This window comes from Neomonachus schauinslandi, chromosome 9 (assembly GCF_002201575.2).
Source record: "Neomonachus schauinslandi chromosome 9, ASM220157v2, whole genome shotgun sequence".
In the NCBI taxonomy this organism is placed as follows: Eukaryota; Metazoa; Chordata; class Mammalia; order Carnivora; family Phocidae; genus Neomonachus; species Neomonachus schauinslandi.
The window spans coordinates 138,357,872-138,384,507 of record NC_058411.1 but is presented as its reverse complement, the minus strand read 5'-3'; the positions used below and the strand labels follow the sequence as shown (position 1 = coordinate 138,384,507).

The 26,636-nt window shown below is 46.1% G+C and overlaps 1 protein-coding gene across 4 annotated transcripts; it reads right to left on the bottom strand.

Annotated features, from left to right (window-relative positions):
- Positions 1 to 1,274: 1,274 nt before the first annotated feature.
- Positions 1,275 to 23,467, bottom strand: PRC1 (protein regulator of cytokinesis 1). 4 transcript variants are annotated; one of them, XM_021680557.1, is made up of 15 exons: positions 23,351 to 23,467; positions 16,117 to 16,249; positions 15,766 to 15,888; positions 13,105 to 13,338; positions 12,853 to 13,023; positions 12,224 to 12,373; positions 11,154 to 11,301; positions 10,051 to 10,187; positions 8,054 to 8,149; positions 6,645 to 6,791; positions 6,339 to 6,449; positions 4,217 to 4,327; positions 3,502 to 3,678; positions 3,142 to 3,183; positions 1,275 to 1,659 (listed from the first exon to the last, which is right to left on the bottom strand). In XM_021680557.1, the coding sequence occupies exons 1-15, from the start codon at positions 23,359 to 23,361 to the stop codon at positions 1,588 to 1,590; spliced, it is 1,863 nt and encodes a 620-aa protein (XP_021536232.1). In that variant the 5' UTR covers positions 23,362 to 23,467; the 3' UTR covers positions 1,275 to 1,587. The 4 variants fall into 4 exon arrangements, with proteins under 4 accessions (XP_021536232.1, XP_021536230.1, XP_021536231.1 ...); XM_021680555.1 differs by lacking the exon at positions 3,142 to 3,183; XM_021680556.1 differs by lacking the exon at positions 3,142 to 3,183 and having other exon boundaries at positions 3,579 to 3,678.
- Between the last annotated feature and the right edge of the window lie 3,169 nt (positions 23,468 to 26,636).

Genomic DNA, 26,636 nt, shown 5'->3' with positions numbered 1-26,636 from the left:
AGAAAACCGCTACCTCTTGGATTAGGTAATGATTTCTTAGAACAAACGCACAATCTAAAGAGAAACGGGACTTTATCAAAGTTAACCCTCTGTTGTTCAGAAACACTGTCAAAAGAAGCCACAGACTGGGAGAAGATTTTTGCAAAACCTAGGATAACAGGACTTGACTGAGGCGATGGTCTCACAGGTGTACATATACATCAAAATTTATCCAAGTATACACTTCCAACGTGTATTTTCTAATCAAAGGCTGTTAAAAAACCAAAGGGCCAGGCAACCTCACCCTATAAAAGCTAATCCTGTTAAGGGCAGACAACAATGTAGCCATAAATTTCCTAATATGACTTCAGCCCCTTTAGATATCAGGAGTTGGATTTTTCCTCAAAATAAAAAATATTTTTAATTTAGAAATAAGTGCATAAAAGAATATAAAAATCACACTCCTGACTAAAAATTTCTTGTATGTTTTTAGTCTTTTCTGTTTTCCACAGACCAAACTGACCAAAAAGTGATTTGGGGGAAGAAAGAAAAACCACCACCATGTATCTTTTTGAAACGTCAGTATACGCATTAATTTATTTTCAAGAATATATTTATATTTTTAAAAACAGGACATGTATGCGTCTAAGCAGCATGGCTGACACAGACCAAACCCATGCCGCGAGCTTTCGAGAACCATTGAACGTGCTGACGGTAGAACTGGCGTGGGCGGGCAGAGGGAGAATAAATAGTGCTTCGGGGAGAGCAGTAGTGATCGGCAGGGTAGGTGAGGAACTCCCCAGTACTGACATGTGCAAAGTTCCAGATCTCCGGGACAGAAATGGCCCAACCCGTCCCGACCGCCTCCCACCGTGGCTGCCAACTGCAGGGGGCAGACGAACTCCGGCCCAGTGGGCAAAGGGCTGGGGGCCTCGACCCAGAGAAGACTACAGAAACAGCGTTCAGGTGAGCGTGTGTGTTCGGACACACATACCCCACAAAGGGCATTGCACTATATAACCAAAACAAAGGAGCTCCCAGCCTCCCTGTCACCTCTTTGGCAGTAGGTCAGGCCATCTCAACTTCTGACACACAGACACCCTCATCAGGAGGAAGGCTATCCTGTGTGGTGGAGACAGATCTTTAGGTGAGAGCAAAGCTATCACAGCTATAGCATTAATGGAACATCCCTAAGCAAAAAAGATGTTAATTACTAATTCTAAGGGTACAGGCCAATCTCACTTCATGTCCCATGCCCCCAGGATGGGCACAATCATTTTCCTACACAATGGTGAGATACAAGCCCTTGCTCGTGCTTCGGCAAGTAGAATTATGGGGCAAAGAAATCAGGTTCCATCTGCTAAAATTTGCACTTACCACTATGAACTAAGTTTTAATGTATTTCTTGGGTCAAAACAAAATCAAGTTTTTGAAGACCCACTAAACCTCTGATGGATCTTCATCTGTAACTCTCATTCACGTCTGTCGTTAGGCCCGTGGCAGTGGAACCAGATTTTCAAGCACACCTAAACTCAAGAAAAATCACCCCTGTCTAATCAGATCTAGTCTAAGCACAGGAAGCCACAGCAGCTGACTGATCAGCGCTTCTCAGGACTGGATGTTGGTCGAATTGAGGATTCGAGAAGTAGCGTCAGATTTGGAAGCCTTTGAAAGTTCTCGCTGTTGAAAAATAAACACGGTCAGCGGCACTATGGACCCACTCCCACGCGCCCCACCCTCGTGTGCACGGGCGTGTGTTTCTCCGAGCCCCAGGTCCCTCTCCAGCACGGGTCGTGTTAGGAACATCAGATGAGAGACTCTGAGCACCATTCTATTAGTCACAGATGAAGCATGTGCACATGGTGACCCTGGACCCCTTTCCTTAGCCAGTACGTTCTGTTAAAACCTCACAGAAGAGAAATCCCTTACACTTCACAAAGTACTCTCTGGAGTTATCAAGCTGGGCAGGCAACAACCTTTGGTCTTTTGAGCCCTTTATAAAGCAGGGGGCCAGACCATCTATCTACCAATCCCTGGGGCTGAGGGCCTTGTAACCTGCTGGTGATTTGATCTCATGCTGGAGCACATGGAATAGAAGAAGATAAAGCACGAATGACCACTGAGTAAGAGAGAGGTTAGTCGAGGTTAGTCCGCTGGCTTTGTACTGCCTGGTGGAGTCTACCAGCCATAGCAACCCAAACCAGATAGACCCTCCCTCCCTCGGCCTTGCCATAAAGATAAGCAAATACATTTAAGCCCCAAGGGGATGACACGGGGCTTGGCTAAGCAAGCAAGCAAGAGAAAGCGGGACCCTCTGTCCAGCAGTCAGCTAGCCAGAGTGACACACTTCTGTAGATAAAGCCCTATCAGTCGTGTAATTTGAAAAAAGTGCCATAGTATGAAGCTAGTTTCCGAGCTCCAGCCTCGGGCACCTGCCCCATTCTCCATCACTGCAGCAAGGTAGTCGGCAGCATGGGGGAGGAGCAGCCCCCTCCCCCCCCAACAGGAAGACACAGAGGAGAGAGCACACATTGTTAAGTAAAGGGCACTGCAGTTAAGTGTTAGTCAAGATGGAGTAGGTTACTAGGAACTGAAGAGTGTCTGGGAAAAAACCACTTTTTCAGAGCCGCGTGTATGCCTGAGCAGCTCAGAGGCAAGGACACAAGCAGTGGGGAGCTCACAGGAGACAGAAAGTTGGCAGTTCATCCCCAGGCGGTTAGTAAGGCATATACTCCAGGAAATAATCAGCACACAGGCCAAGAACCTCATGATAGCACACAGCTGGGGCTCCCCTCCCCACGTGATGGGGCCTCTATTCTTTCCAGCACACTGGAGGCCTCTGATGTCACAACTGGGGAGGGTGAAGGTCTTCTGGTGTGAAATACATCACAAAAAAAACTTTGCCTGACTTTAGCTAGGGCTGAGAATCCAATTCAAGTCTGAACAGGTGTTAATCAGCAGGTTAGGCTGTTGGGACTTAAATCAGAAAGTATTTTTGATTTCTGCGTTAGGAATTCCTGCTTCCTTTGTAAAAAAAGGTTCTAGGATAGTACAGCTGAGATTGGTTAGTGTAGCTCCGTGCCCAGATGGGAATTAAGCCAGCAGATGTGACAGAGGAGTTTGGAAAACGGACATGGGACATGCAGGGATTGCCATACAGACCTGAAGCCCAACAGTGGAGCTGTCAGAGAGGGACGGATCCTTCTAAGAACAAAGAATTAAGACAATTACCAAGAACTCCACCAAGAGAGCACCAGGGCAGTGATCAGAAGTCACCTCCTGCAGCCAGGGAATGGTATTTCTTAAGCAGAAGGATCCAGGTTAAATGTCGAGTTGCTACTGCCAACTTCCTTCTTATATATCCCCTTAAACCACCCGACCCCATGCCACGGTCAAGGCAGGAAAGGGATTCTCAGCCTCCAAAGAACTGTCCTAATCGTCTGGGTGCCCTGGGGAAGAAACCCGCTCTGCCCCAACTGTGTGCTCCCCAGAGACTGGTAGATATTAGAAAAGGTGAATTACCGCAAACTCAGAATAGGTGCTGGCAACAGAATTAATGCTGAAGTTGCGCTGGAGGGGGGCCGAGGCGGGGTACCCACCGCTCAGGATGCTGCCATTGAGCTCCAGGTTCTCCTTGTTGGCTCCATGCCTCCCAGCACGGGGTGTTTTTTTCCCCGAACAAGTGGAAGTGATGACTGGCTGCAAAGAAAAGAGAGAAATCCGTGCATCATGCTCATAATGACCACACATACCCGCACACACCCACACACGCACGCACGTCTGTGCGAGCAAGTGGCCAAAGGCTAATAATGTCTTTATATTATTCATGTCTCTACTTGTGGTTTTAAAAAATATATGAATTCTTAATGGTTTGCAGAGTACCTCTCTTGAGCCCAGTCTGTAAAATACTTGGAAGACACATTTAGCCCATATTCCCTACCTCTCCTTACGTGAGGGTACCCGACTGTCTCGTGGACCAGGGTCATCGGACCTCACTCAGCAGCAGCTGAAGACCAGGCTTTGAACTGAGCCCACAGAATTACATCCCAGTGATTCCCATGATACTACTGGGGTTCAGAATGACTTTTTTTTTTTTTTTTTGACAGATAAGCTAGCTTACTCTCAGCATCTCAATGAAAATTGAATCCAGGGATCTTAGAAACTGGCACAAGCAGGTGGGGCCCCTAAATAGGCTGGAGCTGTGTTGGTGACGTCCTTGTACGCAGAACATACTAACCTTGCTGCCAGAAGGTGGAAGTCGAGACACAGGCGAACGGTAGACTGTCCCCCCGAAGACCGGCCGAATGCTGCTGTTGGCCGTAGCATTGGACATGGTGGTAGTGTTCAGCTAAGGAGACCAGAAGGACAGAACATATTTAACATGCTCAGCAGCCCAACCCTACACTAAAGAGAGAGGAATATAGGAAACCGTCTAAGAAAGATGGGTTTCCATGGTTAAGAGCTTTGAGGAAACCTGTGATAAGTGTTCAAAGCTGATTTCTATCTGGACTGAACTATAAAATGGCACAGCCATTTTGTTTCTAAATCAAATTAGGTATTGACACAAGAGAAATGGAAGCAGATATCCAAACAAAGACCAATGTACAAATATAGCCGCTTTTTGTGTAATAGCCCAAACACCACAAACAAGCCAAATGTCCATCCACAGGCACATAAGCAAATTGTGGTCGAGTCATGCAATGGACTACTGGTCCCCATTAAAAAGGAGTGACCTATTACGTATGCAACCACGTAGATGAATCCCACAAATATTATGCTACATGAAAGAAGCCAGACCATAAAGGAATACCTACTGTATAATTGCGCGTATATAAAATGTTCGGAAATGCAACTAGTCAGTGGTGACAGCAAGTCCGTGGCTGCTGTGGGGGAGCAAAGGGAACACCAACTGCACGAGGAAACGCTGCGTGCCATGGCTGTGTTCACAGGCTTGACTGTGGTGATGGTTTCGCGGTGTATACGTGTGTCAAAACTTATGAAAGCATACACTTCATGTGCCAATTTTACTCAATAAAACTAAACTTTCAAAAAATAAACTCTGGGTAGGGGCACCTGGGTGGCTCAGTCGGTTGAGTGTCTGGCTTGATTACGGCTCAAGTTGTGATCTCAGGGTTATGGGATCGAGCCCTGGGCTGGGCTCTGTGCTGGGAATGGAGCCTGCCTGCTTGAGATTCTCTCCCTCTCCCGCTGCCCCTCTCCCCCTCCTTGAGCATGGGCAGGCACACTCTTTAAGATAATAAATCTTTAAAATCTTTAAAAACTACATAATAACAATAGGGAGCTAGTTTAATAAATGACAGCATGTCAGGATAGAATGTACAGCTAATAATAACGAGCGTGTATTTGAAGAATGTTTGATGCTATGAAAAAAAATCACAACCAATACCAAGTAGGGAAAAGGCAGAAATCCAAATTACATGTAATCTCTGTTTTGTTTTTAAAAATATATTATTTAAAAGCTTTTTTAAAATCAGGAAAAACAAATATTCTCAGTGGTCCTCTTGGAGTTTATCGCAGGTGATTTTTTTTTTTTTCTTTAAGTAACCTCTACCCCCAGCATGGGGCTTAAACTCCTGGTCCCTGGATCAAGAGTCGCATATTCTACTGACTGAGCCAGCCGGGCGCCCCTGCAGGTAATTCTTTAACTATCTATGTGTTAGAAAATATGAGCTGAGGAAAGAGAAGGGAAATAATGCTCTACTTCATTTATCAAAGAAAAGGTTAAAATTCTCCCCAATTTCCTGCTCCAGAGATTGAGGAGTACTGAATATTCCATTTACTAAACATGAAAGTCTTTCACAGAATACCACGGTCACTTGTTGGAATTCCAGGATGAACCTCTGAAGGTCTTCATCATTACAGACTGTTGGCAGTATGGTCTCCCCTGAGTTTAACCCGAGACCTCAACAACAGGCACACATCCGAGCTGATCGCTCCATGACTGTCATTATCGAGTTGCTGCTGGGGATAAGTATAGTCTTCCATTCATACTTTTAGAGGAACCCAAACCAGAAGGCCCCCAAAACCCTTTCCCATCTGTAGGGCAGGAGGCAAGAGGTGGCCAAGAGCCCTAGCCTCAACAGCCCCTCGTAAAGAGTGGTTCACAGGGGCGCCTGGGGGGCTCAGTCGTTAAGCGTCTGCCTTCGGCTCGGGTCACGATCCCAGGGTCCTAGGATCGAGCCCGCTTTGGGCTCACTGCTCAGCGGGAAGCCTGCTTCTCCCTCTCCTAATCCCCTCTGCTTGTGTTCCTGCTCTTGGTAACTCACTCTCTCTCTCTAATAAATAAATAAAATCTTTAAAAAAAAAAAAAAGAGTGGTTCACAAAGCCTCATGTTCACCTTGCGCACTTTGCCTGGTGTGTTGGGTGCCAGTCCTCGCCGCTTGTTGGGGGTTCGGGGAGCACTGCCATAGAGCATCTCTGTCTCTGTCTGCTTCTTGTTCTTGAGTTGCTGTGTGGAAGTCAGAAGCAACAGTGATAAATCTCAGGAAGGGAATAGGCCTGAGATGGGACAGAAGCAGGGCCAGAAATCGAGTGCCCAGTCCCTGTACCCAGGGCTACCTCTTCAGCCACCCCTCATCCCTCGCAGAGACCCTGGGCTGCTCACATTCCCCCTGTCCCTTTGTCCCCCACTATGCTCGCTCACTCTTTCTTGCTTGGCTCGCTCCTTCTCCAGTCGATGCATCTCCCATTGCTCCATCACGTACTCCATGAACTTCTGCCCATTCACCACAAATGCCTTCGAATGCTCCTGTTCCCACATTTCAATCCGTGCCTTCAACTCCTCTTCCAACTGGGATCACAGACAAGGACATGCTAATTACTTCAAATCTTTGGTATGAAGCTCGAATGAAATGATTCTCCCAAAGGAGGACCCCACCCCAGAGAACCATGAGCTGAACATCAAGTTGCTGGACCCATGTGGGTACAGGTCAGAGTGACCGGAAAGTAAAGCCTAGTAATGGTTTATTCATAACACACATGAAGGTGGGAAAAGGCAGGAACCCAGAGTCTAACTAGGGTTTTGGTGCCTAAAGCTGGAGGCAGCACTGGGGAAGACGAACAACATGAAGTAGGCAGTGTGGGTTACGAGCACCACTCTCTGGGTTCTGATCTGGAATCTACCTCTCACTGGCTATGAAAAGGTGGGCAAGTTACTGAAGTTCTCAGGGCATTTCCTCATCTATAAAAATGGAAATGATACCAACCTCATAAGGATGTTGTGACAACTAAATGAATTAATAAATGGAAAGCACTTTGCAACAGTATCTGGCACTTAATAAAGGATAACAATTACTACTACTATTAAAATGGACAACAGGGGGCGCCTGGTGGCTCAGTCAGTCGGGCGTCTGCCCTCGGCTTGGGTCATGATCTCCCCATCCTGTGAGTGGGCCCTGTGTCAGGCTCCCTGCTCCGCGGGGAGTCTGCTTCTCCCTCCCTCCACCCCACCACCCTGCACTCTCGCACTTTCTCAAAAGCTTGCCTTATGCTATAGGCTGAATTGCATCCTCCCCAATGTCATGTTTAAGTGCTAACTCTCCCAGTACCTCAGAATGTGGCTTTATTTGGACAGGCAGGTAATGAAGTTGGAAGTCATTTGGGGGAAAAAAAAAATGAGGTCATTCAGGTGAGTCCTAATCCAACGTGACCGGTGGCTTTGTTAAAAGAAAATTTGGATATAGATACAGAAGGAAGGCCATGTGAAGATACAGGGAGAAGGCAAGTCATCCACAAGTCAGGCGAGAGGCCTCAGAAGAAACCAGCCCTACTGATATTCTGATCTCAGACTTCTAGCCTCTAGAATTGTGAAAAAATAAATCTCTGTTGCTGAAGCCCCCCAAGTCTGTGGCACTTTGCTATGGCAGCCCTAGAAAGCTAAAAAACCTTGATATTCAGGTGCTTACACCAGGAAGGCTCGGTATATACTTACCATCCTTGCCTAAGCTTTGGAAAAGAAGACAGTTCTGGGGCAAGACAATTCAAAGCAAAGGCTATACAAAAAAGTAAGGTATTCTGTAGCCAAGCGCCAAAAACTCTTAGTAGCGATGTTACCTTGGGGAGTGTTTTTTGAAGCTTGGCTCGTTGCTTTTCTTCTTTTAGAAGATTTCCTCCACGGTTTGTAAATCGACTTGGATCTGAAGCTTTTCTCTGTAAAAAATACCTTTTAATTAGAGTAGGCCCTGAGATGATCAGACTAGTAACTACTGCTAAGATTCCTTGCTCTCATAAACTGATACATACTAAGGAGACTCAGAGAGTTTCGCATTCCCATCCACTGTCAGCAGCGAGAAATGGTGGTGTTCTAAGACAGGAGAGTGGGGTGTGAGCACCACAGGCACATGCAAGATCATCCACTGGCGTGTAAAAAAACTACGGTTTCCTTTTTAATCTAAAAGCAACAGAGGGGGCGCCTGGATGGCTCAGTGGGTTAAGCATCTGCCTTCAGCTCAGGTCATGATCACAGGGTCCTGGGATTGAGCCCCGCTTGAGACTCCTGGCTCAGCAGGGAGTCTGCTTCTCCCTCTGCCTCTCCCCCTGGCTCTCTCCCTCTCTCAAATAAATAAATAAAATCTTAAAAAAAATAAAAGATAGGCTTTAATATGTAATGCACAATGTCACTGGCTCCCTTCCTTGGTTCGGATGTCAAAGATGGCTTGTCATCTATAGGGAATATATGTGGAGGGACAAGGGAGAGGTCTACACTCGGGAGGGCTTGGTGGTGGCACCCCTACTTGCCCACTCACTTCTAGCATATTGACAATGCAGCTTAAATGTGCCCAGTTAGGTGGTTTATAACCTGGTGTTTATGAAATTAACACTCACAAAATAGGCAAGTAAACATGTAAAGTGTTAGGCTTCCTCCTCTTTTCTGTTTTTTGTTACTGTATCATGTATACGGTATACCAGAACAGTAATTTAAGCATGTAATTTGTGCATATAAGTTAGATTTATACACTCAAAAATTGGAGCAGATCATCAGAAAACTTTAGAAACAATCTTGACAATTTGGAGGCAAAGCTTGTAAAGAAATCGTTCCCCCTTCCAGACCACTTGATTGCTAACTGCCCATAAACACTAACTACAGGGGATGGTAATGCTTTTACTTTTCCTTAAATACTGGCATGTCCACAAGACTTACTTATCTGGCTCTTTACTGACATTTACTACCCTTCCTTCTTGCTTTCAACCACAAGTTAAGGAGTAACAGTAGGACATCTATTCTTAAACAGCTGTGAGATCTCACACAGGTCTCTCCATCTGAGTCCTCGTTTCCCTCCTATAACCTTGAAGGAGTTGAACTCAGATTCTTTAACGGTCCCTTTCAAGCTCTGAGAAGGAGTCTCCGTGTGCCCTGCATGTCTCGTCTGGCTCAACCAAGTCCTCCCAGCCCTGAGCTCAGAAAAGCTCTGAGGAAAGCTGTGAGTGCCAAGTCTGTCAGAAGAAGAGGAATTCAGACTATACAAATGTGCCCTAATACCCAGGCAACTTTCTAAGAAGACAGAAGTTGGAATGGTAGCAAATAATAACTGCCTGGCCCCACATCCGCCCTCTCCTTCCTTTGTCCGGAGAACCTGAATTTATCTGTGGCAAAAGCTCCCTCAGCCTCACCAGCAGCTAGTGTGGTGTGCAAGCAGAGGGGCTGGGAAGAGCCCTCAGAGGGGCTGGAGGGGCAGGGCATGAAGCGCAACAGGGGGAGCTCTACAGCTACCCTGAACCTGAGGATAATGTCCACCCCTTAGTGGTGGGGGAGCCCCGGGCTGGAGAAGCCTGGGACACCACTGACTGTCGAACAGCTGGACCTGCCCTGTATGCTGTACCTCTGGACTTCTTTATGCAAGAATTCTACCTTATTGAAGGCATTAATTTAGTTCTATGCTCCCACCTATGAGCTTTGCAAACACAGATGGGTTAGCAGTAACTCAGAAACTTAGTGATGAAGACAGGGTGTTAGAAACCTGGTAAAGAGAAAGGAGAGTGGATTCTGACTCTGTGCAGGGCAGGCCTTAAGCCTTGATTGTACTCTAGGGAAACAGAAGCTAGGGCGGTACCTCAAACTCCAAGAAAAGTCTCCAGCTTTCTTCCCACTTCTGGACACCTTCAAAGAGTTCTTTGTGAACCTCATAGTAGTTTCTTAACCGCACAATCTCAGCATCATGGAGCTGGAGCAGATTTTCCGTGTAGTCCTCTGCAAGATACAGGCCCAGAAGTTTTAAAAAATTCCTCTAGTGTTTAGCATCCCAATTTACTAATCCCTCATCCTCCCCAGATGGAAATCAGTTTTTCTTCCTTATAGTAAAAATGACACATGATTAAGTATATATTGTGGATGATAAAGCCAGCTCTGTCACATGATCAGTCTGGGGAGAGTAGGGAGTAAGGGGCTAGGGTGTAGGTTACAATGATGAAGATTTTCAAAAGTTCTGTGTCACTTCTTGCCTTGTTCTAGGTTTCCTTCACAGTCTTCCTTTCCATCCTGCTCACAGAAAATGTCTAAAAACTTAGTACAATCTCAGGGACGCCTGGGTGGCTCAGTCATTAAGCGTCTGCCTTCGGCTCAGGTCATGATCCCAGGGTCCTGGGATCGAGCCCCGCACTGGGCTCCCTGCTTGGTGGGGAGCCTGCTTCTCCCTCCCCCACTCCCCCTGCTTGTGTTCCCTCTCTCGCTGTGTCTCTCTGTCAAATAAATAAAATCTTAAAAAAAAAATAAAAATAAAAACTTAGTACAATCTCATCTTTATACTCTGTTCAGGTCAGACTCGAATTCTGTTGAGCTCTTGGGGATGGATTCAAACATGGGCTCTGCTGTTGACCTGCTGTGTGCCTCTTAGTGCATTTGCTGAACATTTATATGTCTTCATGTCCTCATCTCTTGAGGTGAGGATTAAGTGAGATAATAGTGTTACGGGTCTAACACTGCACCTGGCATGGAGTAAGCACCCAACAGACTTGAGCCTCACAACTACAGGCTACGGTGATTTACTATTTCAGGAATCAAGAGGCCCTTTATTTCCTAGTGGCATTTGCAAATGTTAATTATGCAGGAATGGCAATTTATGCTACATGGCTTGAAAAGGCAGCTGTATCTGTTTGGTAGAGGAAATACGTGCTGGTGAATGTCTGCCCTCAGGAAGACCTCCGCTTGTGTACGAACCAGCATAGTAGGGGGCAAAAGCCTGTCTCTGCTCCTGGCTGTAGAAACACTGGTCCCAATACTGAGCCAGCTCCACTCGAATTGCCTCAATCACTTTCTTCATGTTTTGCATCTTCAGTTCTTCCAACCGATCCACTTCCAATTGCAGCTGTAACAAAGAGACTTGGTAAAGGTGCTTGCCATACGTTTACTCTCACATAGGAATACAGAAGTTCAAAAGCCCCCGGCGTTTAAATAAAATGATAACACAAAGCCACAGAGGTAAATCAACACTTTTTTTTCTTAAGAGAGAGAGTGTGCATGCCCACGCACAGAATGGCAGAGAGGGAGAGAATCCTAAGCAGGCTCCAAGCTGGGTGTGGGGCTTGATCCCACGACCCTGAGATCATGACCGGAGCCAAACTCAACAGCTGGACACCCAACCCACTGAACCACCCAGGTGCCCCAGTCAACACTTTTTATAATGCTGATATCATGGGAGCCAGAAACCTAAGAAATGTCCACAAAGGACAGAAGATGAGCAGGGTACAGCCACCCTTGTCTAATGCTTGCCTTAAAAACAGGTTCGTGGGATGCCTGGGTGGCTCAGTTGGTTAAGTGTTTGCCTTTGGCTCAGGTCATGATCCCTGGATCCTGGGATAGAGCCCTGCATCAGGCTCCTTGCTCAGTGGGGAGTCTGCTTCTCTCCCTCCACCACCCACCCCACTCGTGTTCTTGCACATTCTGCGCACACGCTCTCTCTCAAATAAATAAATCTTTTTTTTTTTTTTTAAGATTTTATTTATTTATTTGAGAGAGAGAATGAGAGAGAGAGAGCACGAGAGGGAGGAGGGTCAGAGGGAGAAGCAGACTCCCCGCCGAGCAGGGAGCCCGATGCGGGACTCAATCCCGGGACTCCAGGATCATGACCTGAGCCGAAGGCAGTCGCTTAACCGACTGAGCCACCCAGGCGCCCTCAAATAAATAAATCTTTAAAACAAAAAACAGGCTCGCTTGAGGCAGACACTGTTGAAGACAATACACTTGACACTCGTAGAGACTGCTGACCCAGTGCCCATTGGATTTCTTACCGCTTTCCTGACCTTGGCCTTTGACCCAGTCATAACCGTGGCCACAGCTTCTCTCTCTTCTGCAGGTATCTGCAACCTGTCCCAGAGCTCTCGGATCTGAGCTCGCAGACCCTCACACACTGCTTCATTTTGTGATTTTCTCATTTCCAGCTGTAGCAAGGAGAGCCAATGGTTATGGCAAAGACAGCAGCACAAAGAAGGCCAGCCCTGTGGCTTCCCGCAAAGAAATGTCTGGACCCACAGAGAGGAGAAGCACTTTTACTAGATTGTGAAGAAGTGTGTTTTCATGACTTCTGAACACAAACTGTATGGCTGCCATTATGGTAGAATCTCAAGCCCCATGAATTAGGATTCAGATTATTAAAAAAAATTAAATACTAAGTTAATTCACATGACTAATAGTATTTCATCCAAGATTTCAATTTCATTCTTAGAGCCACAAATACATTTTTTGTTAAAAAGAAAAGAAGACAAAAAACCCCCCGAGGTTATATAATATTTACTATCTTTATCCTCCCTCATTCTTTTAACTTACACTGGCTTATTTAAGACAGAAGGACAAAACTGTCAGTTTTTTCAAATCTCTGGACACTATGGAGATCCCAGGCCATAACGTGAGTAGTCATTACCTGCCGAAGCAACTTTTGTAGTGTTGCAATATTCTCCAGAGATAAACAAAAGGCGTCTTCATCTTCACACACCACATCTCTTTCAAAGCTTGTGTCTGGGGTGTGATCTAATTCCTCCATACACAGGATGATCTGTCTCTTTATGTTGACAAACTCCTCACGTCTAGATGCCTATAAAATAAAATGATTACAAGTACCTACCTACAGGAAAGTCAAAACTGACTTTTAGGAAGTATGACTGCAAGCGCTTACCTTTGTTTCCCTCATCGTGGCCACGTGCTGTCTAAATTGGCTCAGCTCTTCTAAGCTGGGAACTGAGGTGCTGTCAATGTCATAGTGGGGCATGCAAAGAATTTCACACAGCTCTTGATCTTGTTCTTGAAGTAGTTTCAGTTCCTGTTTTCGTTCCTTTTTCTGTTTTCGCATCAGTTCTACCTGGGTGCGCAAATCCTTTTCTAGCTGCAAGATGGTCGTCTCTCCTTCTTCCTGCAGGAGACAATGTACTATTGTGAGAAAGTTCCAAGTGGATCTCTTCAAATGAAGAGAAGGACAATGGAAGAGGGCTAGAATGACAGGCCTTTTTTTTTGTTGTTTTTAAGATTTTATTTATTTGAGAGAGCAAGAGAGAGAGCGAGCCCAGGTGAAGGGCAGAGGGAGAAGCAGACTCCCCGCTGAGCGGGCAGCCTGACATGGGACTCAATCCCAGGACTCTGGGATCATCACCTGAGCCAAAGGCAGACGCTTAACTGACTAAGCCACCCAGGCACCCCTTGGATGACAGACTTTTAAGGTAAACTTATAAATAAGTCAACTCATGGCCAAAACAATATGGCACAGAGTTCCCTAAGGAAAGGTCTCGAATAAGGAAAGGTACCAGGACACTTTTGCAAGAGGTGAAAAGTGGTTGGAAAGCTTGCTTTGAGTTAGCTATAGCATAGTATATTTAGTTCAAAACATGATGCTCATCCTAATACTCCTAAGAATATCACCTAACCAATAAAAATCAATAGTCCTTGCTCTACTCCAACTGATTAACAAGAGGAAAAAAAGTGGCAGTTATAGGACTTAAAAATTTACACAATTTTATTCAACGTTCATGAACTAATAAAAGACTGTCATATAATTTAAGGGAGATATATCACTGTATATCTAACTTCTCACCTAATTTCACATTGAAAGTTAAAAGAAAAAGACTAAAGAAACTATTTGTCTAAAATCAATGATATAAAAAGAAGGGCCATATGCACCCCAATGTTCATAGCAGCGATGTCCGCAATAGCCAAACTGTGGAAAGAGCCGAGATGCCCTTCAACAGATGAATGGATAAAGAAGATGTGGTCCATATATACAATGGAATATTACTCAGCCATCAGAAAAGATGAATACCCAACTTTTACATCAACATGGCTGGGACTGGAGGAGATTATGCTAAGTGAAATAAGTCAAGCAGAGAAAGTCAATTATCATATGGTTTCACTTGTTTGTGGAACATAAGGAATAGCATGGAGGACATTAGAAGAAGGAAGGGAAAAATGGGGGAGGGAATTGGAGGGAGAGATGAACCATGAGAGACTATGGACCTGAGAAACAAACAGGGTTTTGGAGGGGAGGGGAGTGGGGGGATGGGTTAGCCCGGTAATGAGTATTAAGGAGGGCACGTACTGCATGGAGCACTGGGTGTTATATGAAAACAACGGATCGTGGATCACCACATCAAAAGCTAATGATGCACTGTACGGTGACTAACATAACATAATAAAATTTTTTAAAAATAAATAAAATAAAATAAAATCAATGATATATATGCCATTTCTGTAGATTCCAGGAAATTCCACTAATGTCATGATCTATCTGATTGCTCTTGGCTGCCAGGTATGGCTCAGTTGGTTGAGCGTCTGCCTTCGGCTCAGATCATGATCCCAGGGCTCTGGGATCGAATCCTAAATCAGGCTCCCCGCTCAGCGGGGAGTCTGCTTCTTCTCCCTCTCCCTCTGTCCCCCCTCCCCCACTTGTGCTTTCTCTCTCAAATAAATAAAGAAAATCTTTTGAAAGGAAGGAAGGAAAGGAAAGGAAAAGGAAAAGGAAGAAACTCCCTCCTAGGCTGACTCCATCTAGATACCCAGGTAGTTCTTGCTGTAACAGAGAGAGGGACCCAAGAATCTTACAGCCATCCAGTGCTAGCCCTACATTCACAGCTATTGAATTACCTTCCCAAGCTCCACGTTGGTTTTCATTTTTATGATCCCAACACTATTTTTACTGGTCCTCCCCAGGGACATATTTTGGACCCTCTATCCTATCTGTTGTTCATTTCATCCTTGCTGGTGTCTTCATTCAAGCCCTGCCTTGTGCTGGACCACCAAACGGCAACCTCTCAGCCTGGTACACAGATAATCCTGCATGCTCTGAATTTGACTATGCTCTCCAGACACTCCAGCTCTTGAGACATTTCTCCTCAAGTAGCCATTCTGGCTGGTTCAGTGGTATACAACTACTGGGTATGAAAAAACCCCCAAAGGCAGGTCTTTTGGTAACTTTCCCTTGTATCACCAGTCACTTTTGCTTCCTAGATAGTGACTTTCATTTTCTTTCGGAGAAAGAATAGCACAGTACCATCTATACCTAGCTTTTCCTTAGAGTTAAAAAAAAAAAAAAAGTTATATGCCCCACAAAATGATGGCAAGAGGAAGCTGTTTTTGCTCAAAGGATTGTAAAACTTATTAGCTGTTCCACCTCTCAACGGGGCAACTCTTTACCTAAGTGAAAGTTGCTGGAACTAATTAACTAGGTGGCAAATTCTGCCCGCTTTTTATGGCCAAGATTCTACAAGGAAATCTTCCATCTGCAGCCCCAAGTCAGAGTTCCTTCCTAAATCTCAGACCAAGCAGGAGCCCCCAAGGCCCGACCATGTACCTGAAATGGCTCGACGTGTAATTCGCTGCACAGGGTATTCAGCTCTTTCTGACAGATGGAAATGCTTTTGATGAGCCTTTCTTTCAGGCTTTCCTCTTCAGCAATCATCATATCCAGGAGGTCCTACAAGAGAGAAAACAGTCCCATAAAAGTCTGGGGCCAATGGGAGAAAAACTCCAAACCAACAACACCAAAACCTTCATAATTACAAATTCTTAAGAAAGGACTTAAATAGAAACAAAACCAGGAAGAGCCTGTGACACCCCAGTGTCACTTCCCCGACCATCTCCAATGGGACACCAGTATCCGTACGGCTGTCCCACTGCAAACAGACCAGTATGACTCACTCACCTTGATATGCTTCTTTACAACCTCAGTTCTTTGTAACCGCTGGTCCTCTGGAATCCCAATTAATTCCCAGATTTCTCGAAGGTGATTCAGAGCTTTCTGGAGACATACTATCGACTCCTCTGCCAGCACCTCACTGAAAAGCAAAAGAGAAGCCAGGAACATGAGCCACTGCCCCCAGACTAAAAGCAGTATTTACAGAAAATAGACTCCTTTCTCAGTGGCCTCAGGCTAAAACGAATTGAAAACAAGCATTCAGCTTTAACTGCTCTTTTCAAAAACACAACACTGGCAAAGCAAAATTCGGTATCATCTTACACTGTGGAAATTCAATCTTCTTCTTCTTCTTTTTTTTAAGTAGGCTCCACACCCAGCGTGGAACCCAACGAGGGGCTTGAACCCATGACCCCAAGATCAACACCTGAGCTGAGATCAAGAGTCGGATGCTCAACCAACTGAGCAGCCCAGGTGCCCTGGAAAGTCAATCCTCTCAATAATACTCAGAATCAGGACTTTCATCAACAATTCTACCTATGGCAGTACAATACAGAATTATAAAAGAAAAACAGACAGGGGCGCCTGGCTGGCTTAGTCAAGCAAAAGATAGGACTCTTGATCTCAGGATTGTGAGTTCGAGCCCCACCCTGGGTGTAGAGATTACTTAAAAAGGAAAGATAAGCCACACAAAATAAACTCCCACCTAACACAAGACCTTGCTTGGTGAGAAGCTCCTATAAAACAGCCGGCAACTCATTACAATTTTGTTGTTCTTAAGTTACAACTACTGACTTACAGAATGGCTAAAATTACAAACGACAAACATCAAGTGTTGGTGAGGATACAGAAAAACCAGGACTTTCATATACTACCTGTCCGGAGTGGAAACTGGTACAACCACTTTGAAACCTGCTGGCAGCATCTACTGAAGCCAAACCTCGCAGTTCCACTTTTACATGCGGGTGGGTGCAACAGAACTGAACCTGCACGTGGTAAAGACACGCACAGGACGGGCGCCTGGGTGGCTCAGTCGTTAAGCGTCTGCCTTCAGCTCAGGTCATGATCCCAGGGTCCTGGGATCGAGTCCCGCATCGGGCTCCTTGCTCGGCGGGAAGCCTGCTTCTCCCTCTCCCACTCCCCCTGCTTGTGTTCCTGCTCTTGCTGTCTCTCTCTCTGTCAAATAAATAAATAAAAATCTTTAAAAAAAAAAAAAAAAAGACACGCACAGGAGGGTCAGGGCAGCACTACTCATAATAGCATAAGAGTAGAAACAACCCAGATGTCCACCAACAGAATAAACAGTACACTCCTACCATGGAATAATACAGCAATGCAAAAAGACTACATACTATAGGATTTCATTTTATGAAATTCTAGAAAAAAAAACTACAGTGAAAGAAAGCCTGGGATCAGAGCAGAAGATCAACTACAGAAAGGCACAGGGAAACTTTTTTTTATGGTGATGGAATGGTCCTAGATCGTGATGGTGACTACCTAACTGTATGCAGTGACCAAAATTCAAATTATACATGTAAAATGAGTTAATTTTACTGTATGTAAATTATACCTCAAATCTTAAAAAAAAAAAAAAAGGAGGTAAGAGGCCCCTTAGGTGGCTCAGACGCTTGATTTCAGCTAGGGTCATGACCTCAGGGTTGTGAGATCAAGCCCTGCCTCAGGCTCCTGGCTCAGCATGGAGTCCGCTTGAGATTCTCTTTCCTTCTGCCCCTCCCCCCCACTCATGCATGCACTCTCTCTCTCAAATAAATAAATAAAATCTTAAAAAAAAAAAGGAGGGGGGTAAAACAAAACTAATGTGGGAAAAACAAAAAAAATGTTGGGGAAGAAAAGGAAAAACAGTTTAAGTGAAACAAGTGAGACAAGCAAGCATATATCATTATGTGATTCCATTTATATAAAATTCAAACACAGGCAAAACCAAGGTATGCTTTCAGCAGTCAGAACGGTGGTCACCATTGTCCTGGGAGGTGGTGACTGGGCAGGGATACAAGGGGCACTGGTTACATAGGTGTGTGCTGACTTTGTGAAAATTGAGTTGGGACTTGGATTTATGCACATTTCAGTATGTTAGTCTTCAGTTACAAAAAGTTTATTTTAAAAAATTGTTTATCTGATACAAATTTAACTGGGCACCTTGTATTTTATCTTAAAAAAAAAAGTTTAACTTTAAAAATGATAACCATTAGTCTGCTTCACATAACATTCAAAAATAGAGAAATTTTCTCTCCTTTCTTAGATATAAATGGCTAACAAAGACACTGCTCTGGCACCAGGGAAGGTGGATGTGCTTTGCCACCAGGCAGCAGTGAGGCCTAGAACAAGTCACTTAAGCTCTTCGTGTGCTATCCACAAGCGAGGGGGCTCAAGGCTCTCATTGGCCCCCTTTGTGCCTCCGAGTATTCAGTGGTTCTATGAGTCACCAGCCTAGATCTCCAAGAATATTTTCACATCTAAGACATTTCTCTAGCCAAGAAATCCCAATTTAAAGGTTGCCTATCCGGGGCACCTGGGTGGCTCAGTCGTTAAGCATCTGCCTCCGGCTCAGGTCATGATCCCAGAGTCCTGGGATCGAGCCCCGCATCGGGCTCTCTGCTCTGCGGGAAGCCTGCGTCTCCCTCTCCCACTCCCCCTGCTTGTGTTCCCTCTCTCGCTGTGTCTGTCAAATAAATAAATAAAATCTTTAAAAAAAAAAAAAACACTACAAGATCTCGTCTGTGGTCAATATTCAATCTGAATGCAAAAGCCGGGCGTTGAGCCAGACCAGACCAGCCTGGGGCGTGCCCTGAGGGGCACTACTTTAGGGAGTGCTCTACAGTCTCTTCCAGTCTGGCCCACCCCACCCTAGCCAACAGGCACAGCTAGGGCAGCTAGGTTCTCCTGAAAACAAAATCCAATCAGGCCTCGACTGAACTACTATTTCCCATTGCCCTCAGGAAACAGTTCAACCACTTTCAAAGGAAAGGATTTCTAAAACCCCTCTTCAGGTTTGTCTCTTAATCTCTCTCACCAGCTCACTCCTTAAGACTCCAGCCAACTGACTTTCTGAGCATTTCCTGGACATGCCCCTCACTCAGCCATGTGTAGCTCTCAGTGTTGATACGGTCATGCTTCTGTACATTACCTTCCACCTGCCATTACATTCTTTGGACAGCTGTGGATTCCTCACAGTCACTTCTCCTCCCCCCCAACCCCATCCACCCTGTAGACCATAGACTCAAGGGCAAGGACTACCAGATCTTATCCATCTTCATTTTACCAGACCCTACTGCACAGCAATTGTTCAATAAATGTAAAATGAGTGGCCTTGAGTTCCTGCCAAAGGCTCATTATGCCTCTAACTTCCAGCTACCTTCAGTTTATAAGCTCTCACATATTGACAGATTTAAAAGCAGTGCTGCCTAGCTCTGTAACACATTCAGAGGGTAAAGTGATCACTTTTCTGAAGCATAAAAATCTAGCACATGGGAAAAGAATCTGAATAGACACTTCTCCAAAGAAGATATATAATGGCCAATAAGCATGTGAAAACACATTGAACATCACTAGTGAAATGCAACAACAGCCACTAGTGAAATGCAAATCAAAACCACAGAGAGATACCACTTCACAGGCACCAAGATGGCTATAATAAAAAAGTTAAAAAAGAAAACAAAACAGTAGTAAGTGTTGACAAGGATGTGGAGAAATCGAAAGCCCTCATACACTGCTGGTGGGAATGTAAAAATGGTGCAGCCTCCTTGAAAAACAGTCTAGCAGTTCCTCAGTTGAACACAGAGTTACCATATAACCCAGATATTCCATTCCTTAGGTATTTACCCAAGAGAAATGAAAACACGTCCACACAAAACTCATATACAAATGTTTATAGCAGCATATTTATAATAGCCAAAAAGTAGAGACAACCCAAAATGGCCATCCACTAATGAATAGGTAAATGTGATATACCTATCCAATGGAATGTTATCTAGCAATAAACCTGGAAAACATTACACCAAGGGAAAGAAGCCAGTCACAAATGACAATGTATCCTAGGATTCCATTTATATGAAATATCCAGAATAGGCAAATGTATAAGAAACAGAAGTAGATTAGTAGTTCTGTGGGGCTGGGGTGTGGGGAGGGAGGAAGGTGGGAAAAGGGACTGACCTCTAATGGGTATGGGCTTTTTGAAGGGATGATGAAAATGTTCTAAAACTGACTGTGGTGATAATTGCACAACTCTGTGAATATACTAAAACCCATCAAACTCTATGCTACACGAAAGGTAAGAAATCATTCATTTGAGATCTTTTCCAGTCCAGTGATTTAGTTTCAAGAGACTGGGAAAATTGGACCTTTTTACAACCGTTTGTGTCCTTGGGAAGTATTTTTCTAAGTATCCTCAGCTTTTTGGTGATGTGTTAGAAGAATAAAAAACTCAAATTTGTACTTTTAGGGAAATTACCCAAATCTATTTACAGGCAGTATGTAATTGCACCAAGAGAATTATTATGCACAGCGAATGCACTGAGGCATCTTACGATCATACAACTTTTTGAAACATCGAGTTATTCATTCAAAAATACTACTTGAATGTTTATTACATACAAGGTGCATTCTAAGTGTTGGGGATTCAGCACTGAACAAAACTGACATCCCTGCCCTTTTGGAGTTTACATTCTAATAGTAAAAGAAAAGTGATCAATAAGCAAATCTTACATTAAATGGTGGAAAGTCCTCCCTGAGGGGACCTTTGAGCAAAGACCTAAAGGAGGTAAGGAATCAAGCCATGGGACATGTTGGGGAAGAGAGATCTAGGTAGAGGGAACAGCAAATGCCAACGTCTGAGGTAGGATAGAGCCTGGTAGGTTCAAGAAAGCGCAAGGACTTTGGTATGACTGGAGTAGAGTACAATAGGACTCCAGAGGCCTTTGTAAAAAGGCAGAGAGGCTTTTACTCTAAAATATGAAATCATTGGAGGATTTTGGCTCCTGTGGTGACAATAAGCTTCAGGAGGCCAAGGCAGATGCAGGGAGACCAGTTAAAAGGCCAGTAGAAGGGCGCCTGGGTGGCTCAGTTGGTTAAGTGACTGCCTTCGGCTCAGGTCATGATCCTGGAGTCCCGGGATCGAGTCCCACATCGGGCTCCCTGCTCGGCAGGGAGTCTGCTTCTCCCTCTGACCCTCCTCCCTCTCATGCTCTATCTCATTCTCTCTCTCGCAAATAAATAAAATCTTAAAAAAAAAAAAAAAAAGGCCAGTAGAACACAGCAAGAGATAACGAGAGTGACCTGGACCAGGGCCGTGGCAGCAGAGCTGGGGGAGGAGTGAGACTGTGGCTGTCTTTTCAAAGTTAAGCCTAATCTTAGGAATGAAAGAAAGAGGTGTCAGGGTGATATAAGAATTAGTATGGGGCGGGGCGCCTGGGTGGCTCAGTCGTTAAGCGTCTGCCTTCGGCTCAGGTCATGATCCCGGGGTCCTGGGATCGAGCCCCGCGTCGGGCTCTCCGCTCCGCGGGAAGCCTGCTTCTCCCTCTCCCACTCCCCCTGCTTGTGTTCCCTCTCTCGCTGTGTCTCTCTCTGTCAAATAAATAAATAAAATCTTAAAAAAAAAAAAAAAAAGAATTAGTATGGGGCGCCTGGGTGGCTCAGTCGGTTAAGCGTCTGCCTTCCGCTCAGGTCATGAACCCAGGGTCCTGGGATCGAGTCCTGCATCGGGCTCCCTGCTCTGTGGGGAGCCTGCTTCTCCCTCTCCTCCCCACTTGTGCTCTCTATCTCACTATCTCTGTCTCTCTCAAATAAATAAAATCTAAAAAAAAAAAAATTTAAAAAAAAAGATTTAGTATGAATGTTGTGAAGGGTGGAACATTTTTTAATTCTTTGAAAACAGTACTGGAGTGAGAAGGGTCTCTAACTAGAAGATTTGTAATTCCAAACACCCATTTTGCAACAGACCCAATAAGATTTGTTCAAGTAATGGAATCCAAGGGATGGTTAACTTTTACGTTATAACAACAGTGTGCATACTGCTTTTAGTTAGTGGCCCATTTATCTGCTGGAGGCTAGCTGTCCATTTGCTGTACAGACATTTGTTTTGGTTTTAACTGGCTCTGAGAGCTACAAATCTCATGTCATTTAATTCTGTAAAAGCAATTTGGCTAAATTAGTAAACATAGCTAACTTTTTCAATTAAGTCACAAACCAAAAAACACTGCAGATTATGTGCCAGATTTTTAAAAAATAACAGCTTTATTGTATTTTTAAAACCCTGGCTGTTTTTTCCAATGGTACCATAATTTGTACTCAATTCCCATTCTCCGGAAGGCAAGCACTTGAAAAAGAACGACGGGAATTAGTACTTATGGAAGGAAGAACTTTCTACAGCCATAGAGCAATCAATCTGACCAATAACTACAAACTAATAATGAATCATCACAGTGCCTCACCCACCCCTTTCAGAAAGTAGGGTTAACGTTTTTATCACAAGACATTTTAACACAAGAGCCCTACGCCCTGGTATTATCCTTATTTTAGAACAAAACTGACATCGCTGCCCTTTTGGAATTGACCTTCTGAGAGCAAAAGAAAGGTGATAAATAAGCAAACCTTCCACTAAACGGCAGTATGTGCTATGGAGGGAAAATCGAGGGGACGAGGGGGCTAAGAGACAACTGACATTCGGTGGGGCGAGTCTGGCCCCTACTTCAAGCCGGCCGCCCCTTCCCCAGCACGGCCGGGGGAGTCGTGGAAACCACCGGAGAGGAATTCCTTACTGGAGCTCCTGAACTTGCAGGGAAAGCCGGCTATCTGTCCGAGTCAGGTAGAACGTTAGCACTGCAGCCCGACCCCGCGGAAGACCCGGATAAACGCAACAGTTGACCGCCTTATTTAAACGGAAGCGAGAAGCCGGACCACAACAGACGCAGGACTTAGAACAGGCCGCAGGTGCCAAGAGGCAGCACCTGAGAGGCGGGCGGGGCTCGCGGACACCGCGGCGCGTCCGGGCCTCGGGAGCCTCGGGAGCCCGCGGCCGCCGGGGCCGGTGCGCGGCAGGCCTTGCCTCCGCCGCACCGGGCGCTCGGCCCGGGCGCCAGCTCAGCGCTCCCCAAACCTGCCGGCGGCGCCCGGGCCTCACTCGGCGCGGGCTGACGTACCACCCGCGCCCCGGGCCGCCTCGGGGGCCCCGCACCCGGGACGGGGGTCGCTCCCTCCCGCGTCCCCTCGACTCTCCCGCGGCCCGCACCTTCTCCTCATGGCGGACGCTCCAAGCAGCCGGCCGTCGAGGCCCCAGACCTCCTCCACGCGGGGCTGGGCGCAGCAACCTCCCACAAGCACCGGCTGTCTTGCTTCAAGCCGCGGCTCCGGGAGCCGTTAGGCCACCGCGGAATTTCAAACCGAGCCCGAAGGCGGAGCAGCCCCGCGATTGGCGCCCTGACCCGTCGCTCCTCGCCAAGCCCCGCCCCCTGGCGGCGAGCCGCGAGCGCGCACTGGGTCCCGGCGCGCCGGGGTGAGGGGTGAGGGCCCGCGCGCTGGGCGTGGGAAACGCTCGCTCTCGGACTGGCGGTGGGGTCGCTGTCTGCGCCGGCGCCTGGTCTCGCCGGAGCCTGGAGGGCCGCCTCGCGCCGCCCCGCGCCGCCCCGCCCCGCCCCGCGCCAGCTGCGGCGTGCGGGCCACACCCCGTCCCGGCACTGTTTGGATTCGAAGTCCTGGCCGCCGCCCGGAGGCCGCCGGGAAGGGGCGAGAACCGCAGCCCGCGGACTGGGCGGGAGCGGGCTCAGCAGGAGAGCCTGACGCTTTAACTCGTTTCCCCCGCGCAGGCAGATGGCGAGCCTGGAGCTGATCTCTGGTGGCAGCCTTCCCCACGTGCGGGAAGTCGTGCCCTCGAGGGCAAGGGAAGGAACGCTGCGTCCCTGCTCACGGGCCCGGCACCTTTCTAGACAGCGATCCCATTTAATCTCCAGGACAGCCCCGTTCGGCATTATCGGCATTTTACGCAGGAGAGAACCGGCTCTGAACTGCTTGAGGGACTTCCCCAGGTCACATGATTGGCACACAAATGGAGAGCACCTGGGCATGGTTCTTTCAAATTACAGGGGTTTATATAGTTAAACGAAAACTTTAAAACTCAAAATCGACATCAAAGCACTTTTGTATCCTTTTTTCGCTGCATATATGCTACATCCCTAAATGCTTACATATAGCTTTGTTTTCCAGTGATTCAGTTGCATGATGTTGTGGCTGGAGGTACTTCGTAATTCAATTGTTTTGCTATCCGTGTGTATTTTTTTTTTTTAAGATTTTATTTATTTGGGGGCGCCTGGGTGGCTCAGTCAGTTAAGGGTCTGCTTTCGGCTCAGGTCATGATCCCAGCGGCCTGGAATCGAGCACCCGCATCATCGGGAGCCTGCTTCTCCCTCTCCCTCAGCCTGCCTGCCTGTCTGCCTACTTGTGCTCTCTCTCTGTGTCAAATAAATAAAGAAAATCTTTAAAAAAAAAAAAAGATTTTATTTATTTTGAGAGAAAGAGAGTGAGTGAGAGAGAGCACAAGCCGGAGGCAGAGGCTGAGCAAGCAGCCTGATGCAGAACTCGATCCCAGGACCTTGGGATCATGACCTGAGCCGAAAGCAGACTCTTAACCGACTGAGCCATCCAGGCACCCCATCAATGGATATTTATTTATTTATTATTTTTTTATTTTTTTTATTTTTTTTTTAAAGATTTTATTTATTTATTTGACAGAGAGAGACAAAGTGAAAGGGGGAACACAAGCAGAAGGAGTGGGAGAGGGAGAAGCAGGCTTCTTGCGGAGCAGGGAGCCCGATGCAGGGCTCGATCCCAGGAACACTGGGATCATGACCTGAGCCGAAGGCAGACGCTTAACGACTGAGCCACTCAGGCGCCCCCCATCAATGGATATTTAGACTGTAATTCTTACAAATAAATGTCTTCAAACATAAATCGCATCTTGCATTATTTTCTTACATTTGATTCCTAGAAGAGTAGCTACTGAACACTCTCCTTCCAGGATTGAATTAATTTGCCCTTCCCACTATGGAAGCCTCTCACCCTCAAGAGCTCTGAGTATTACTGTCCTTTTAAATCTCTGCTAGTTTCACAGGCAGAAAGTGTCATTCCCTTGTTTGATTTGCACTTGCTGGATTATAGCTGAAATTGCACATTTTCCCTCAGTGTATTGGCCATCTATGACTTCTGTGACTCCTTTTCATTTGCCTTTTCCATGAAGGAAAAGTAAAGGATGCTTGTTTGCTTCACCTGCAGGACCATGTTTCTCTCTTTCGGAAGGACTTAACTGGAGCTTTTTTTTTCTTTTAAACCTTTTTTCTTTATTTGACAGAGAGAGAGACAGCGAGAGAGGGAACACAAGCAGGGGGAGTGGGAGAGGGAGAAGCAGGCTTCCTGCCGAGCAGGGAGCCCAATGTGGGGCTCGATCCCAGGACTCTGGGATCATGACCTGAGCCGAAGGCAGACGCTTAATGACTGAGCCACCCAGGCACCCCTTAACTGGAGCTTTCAACATCCTTTAACTCGTCAGCAGCACACCAAACATTCCGATGGCTGATGGGAGTGAGCCGTAGACACCACTTTTGAAATTTACTTGCACTTTGTTGATTAACTTGAAAGTTATTCAGAAAGCTTCAAAAACTTGCCATCTTCAAGCATGTTCCCAGGGCCAGCGTCCTAAGTACCCAGAGATAAGATAATTTTGCTATCATGTCTTCGCACTGTAGTTGTGAAGCCAACGAAGTCACAGAACCATTGGAAGATATCCACTCAGAGCATGTACTCAGCATGTAAAACACTGTGATGTGTGTTTGAGCAGGACCCTGTTACAGGATTGGACAGCATTGTTCTAGAATGCAAGTGCGCTGCCGTGGTCTATTTCCTTGGTCACAGGATCGTCGTCTGACTGCCACATATTCTTTATACAGACTAACAGCCCTCTCAGCAGTGTCTTTGATCTTACACAATAGCTTGACATAAAAATAGTAAAAATTCTAGCTGGATACCTCAAGTAAGCATTTTCCTTGGAATATGCACTGACACAGCACTCCTCTATGGAAAGAATAGTTTTGATGATCCAACAACACAGATTTGGATCTTTCTTTTAGTAAGTGGCAGATAGGAAGCCGAGGGACTGGGAGGGACAGTCTTGCAAAAGCCCAGGCAAAAAATATTAAGGATCTCTGACATGGGGATGGTGAGGACAGGATGAGCCAGAAGCATTTAGAAATAATGGGTAGTGGGACCAGCTGAATGTGGGGGATAAAAGAAAACATCTGAGGGTACATCAGTCGGTTAAGAAGTTCTGGGTGGCTCAGTCGGTTAAGCAACTGCCTTCGGCTCAGGTCATGATCCTGGAGTCCCAGGATCAAGTCCCGCATCGGGCTCCCTGCTCAGCTTCTCCCTCTGACCCTCCCTCAGCTTCTCCCTCTGACCCCCCCCGCCTCTCATGCTCTCTCTCTCTCATTCTCAAATAAATAAATCTTTAAAAAAAAAAAGGCAACACA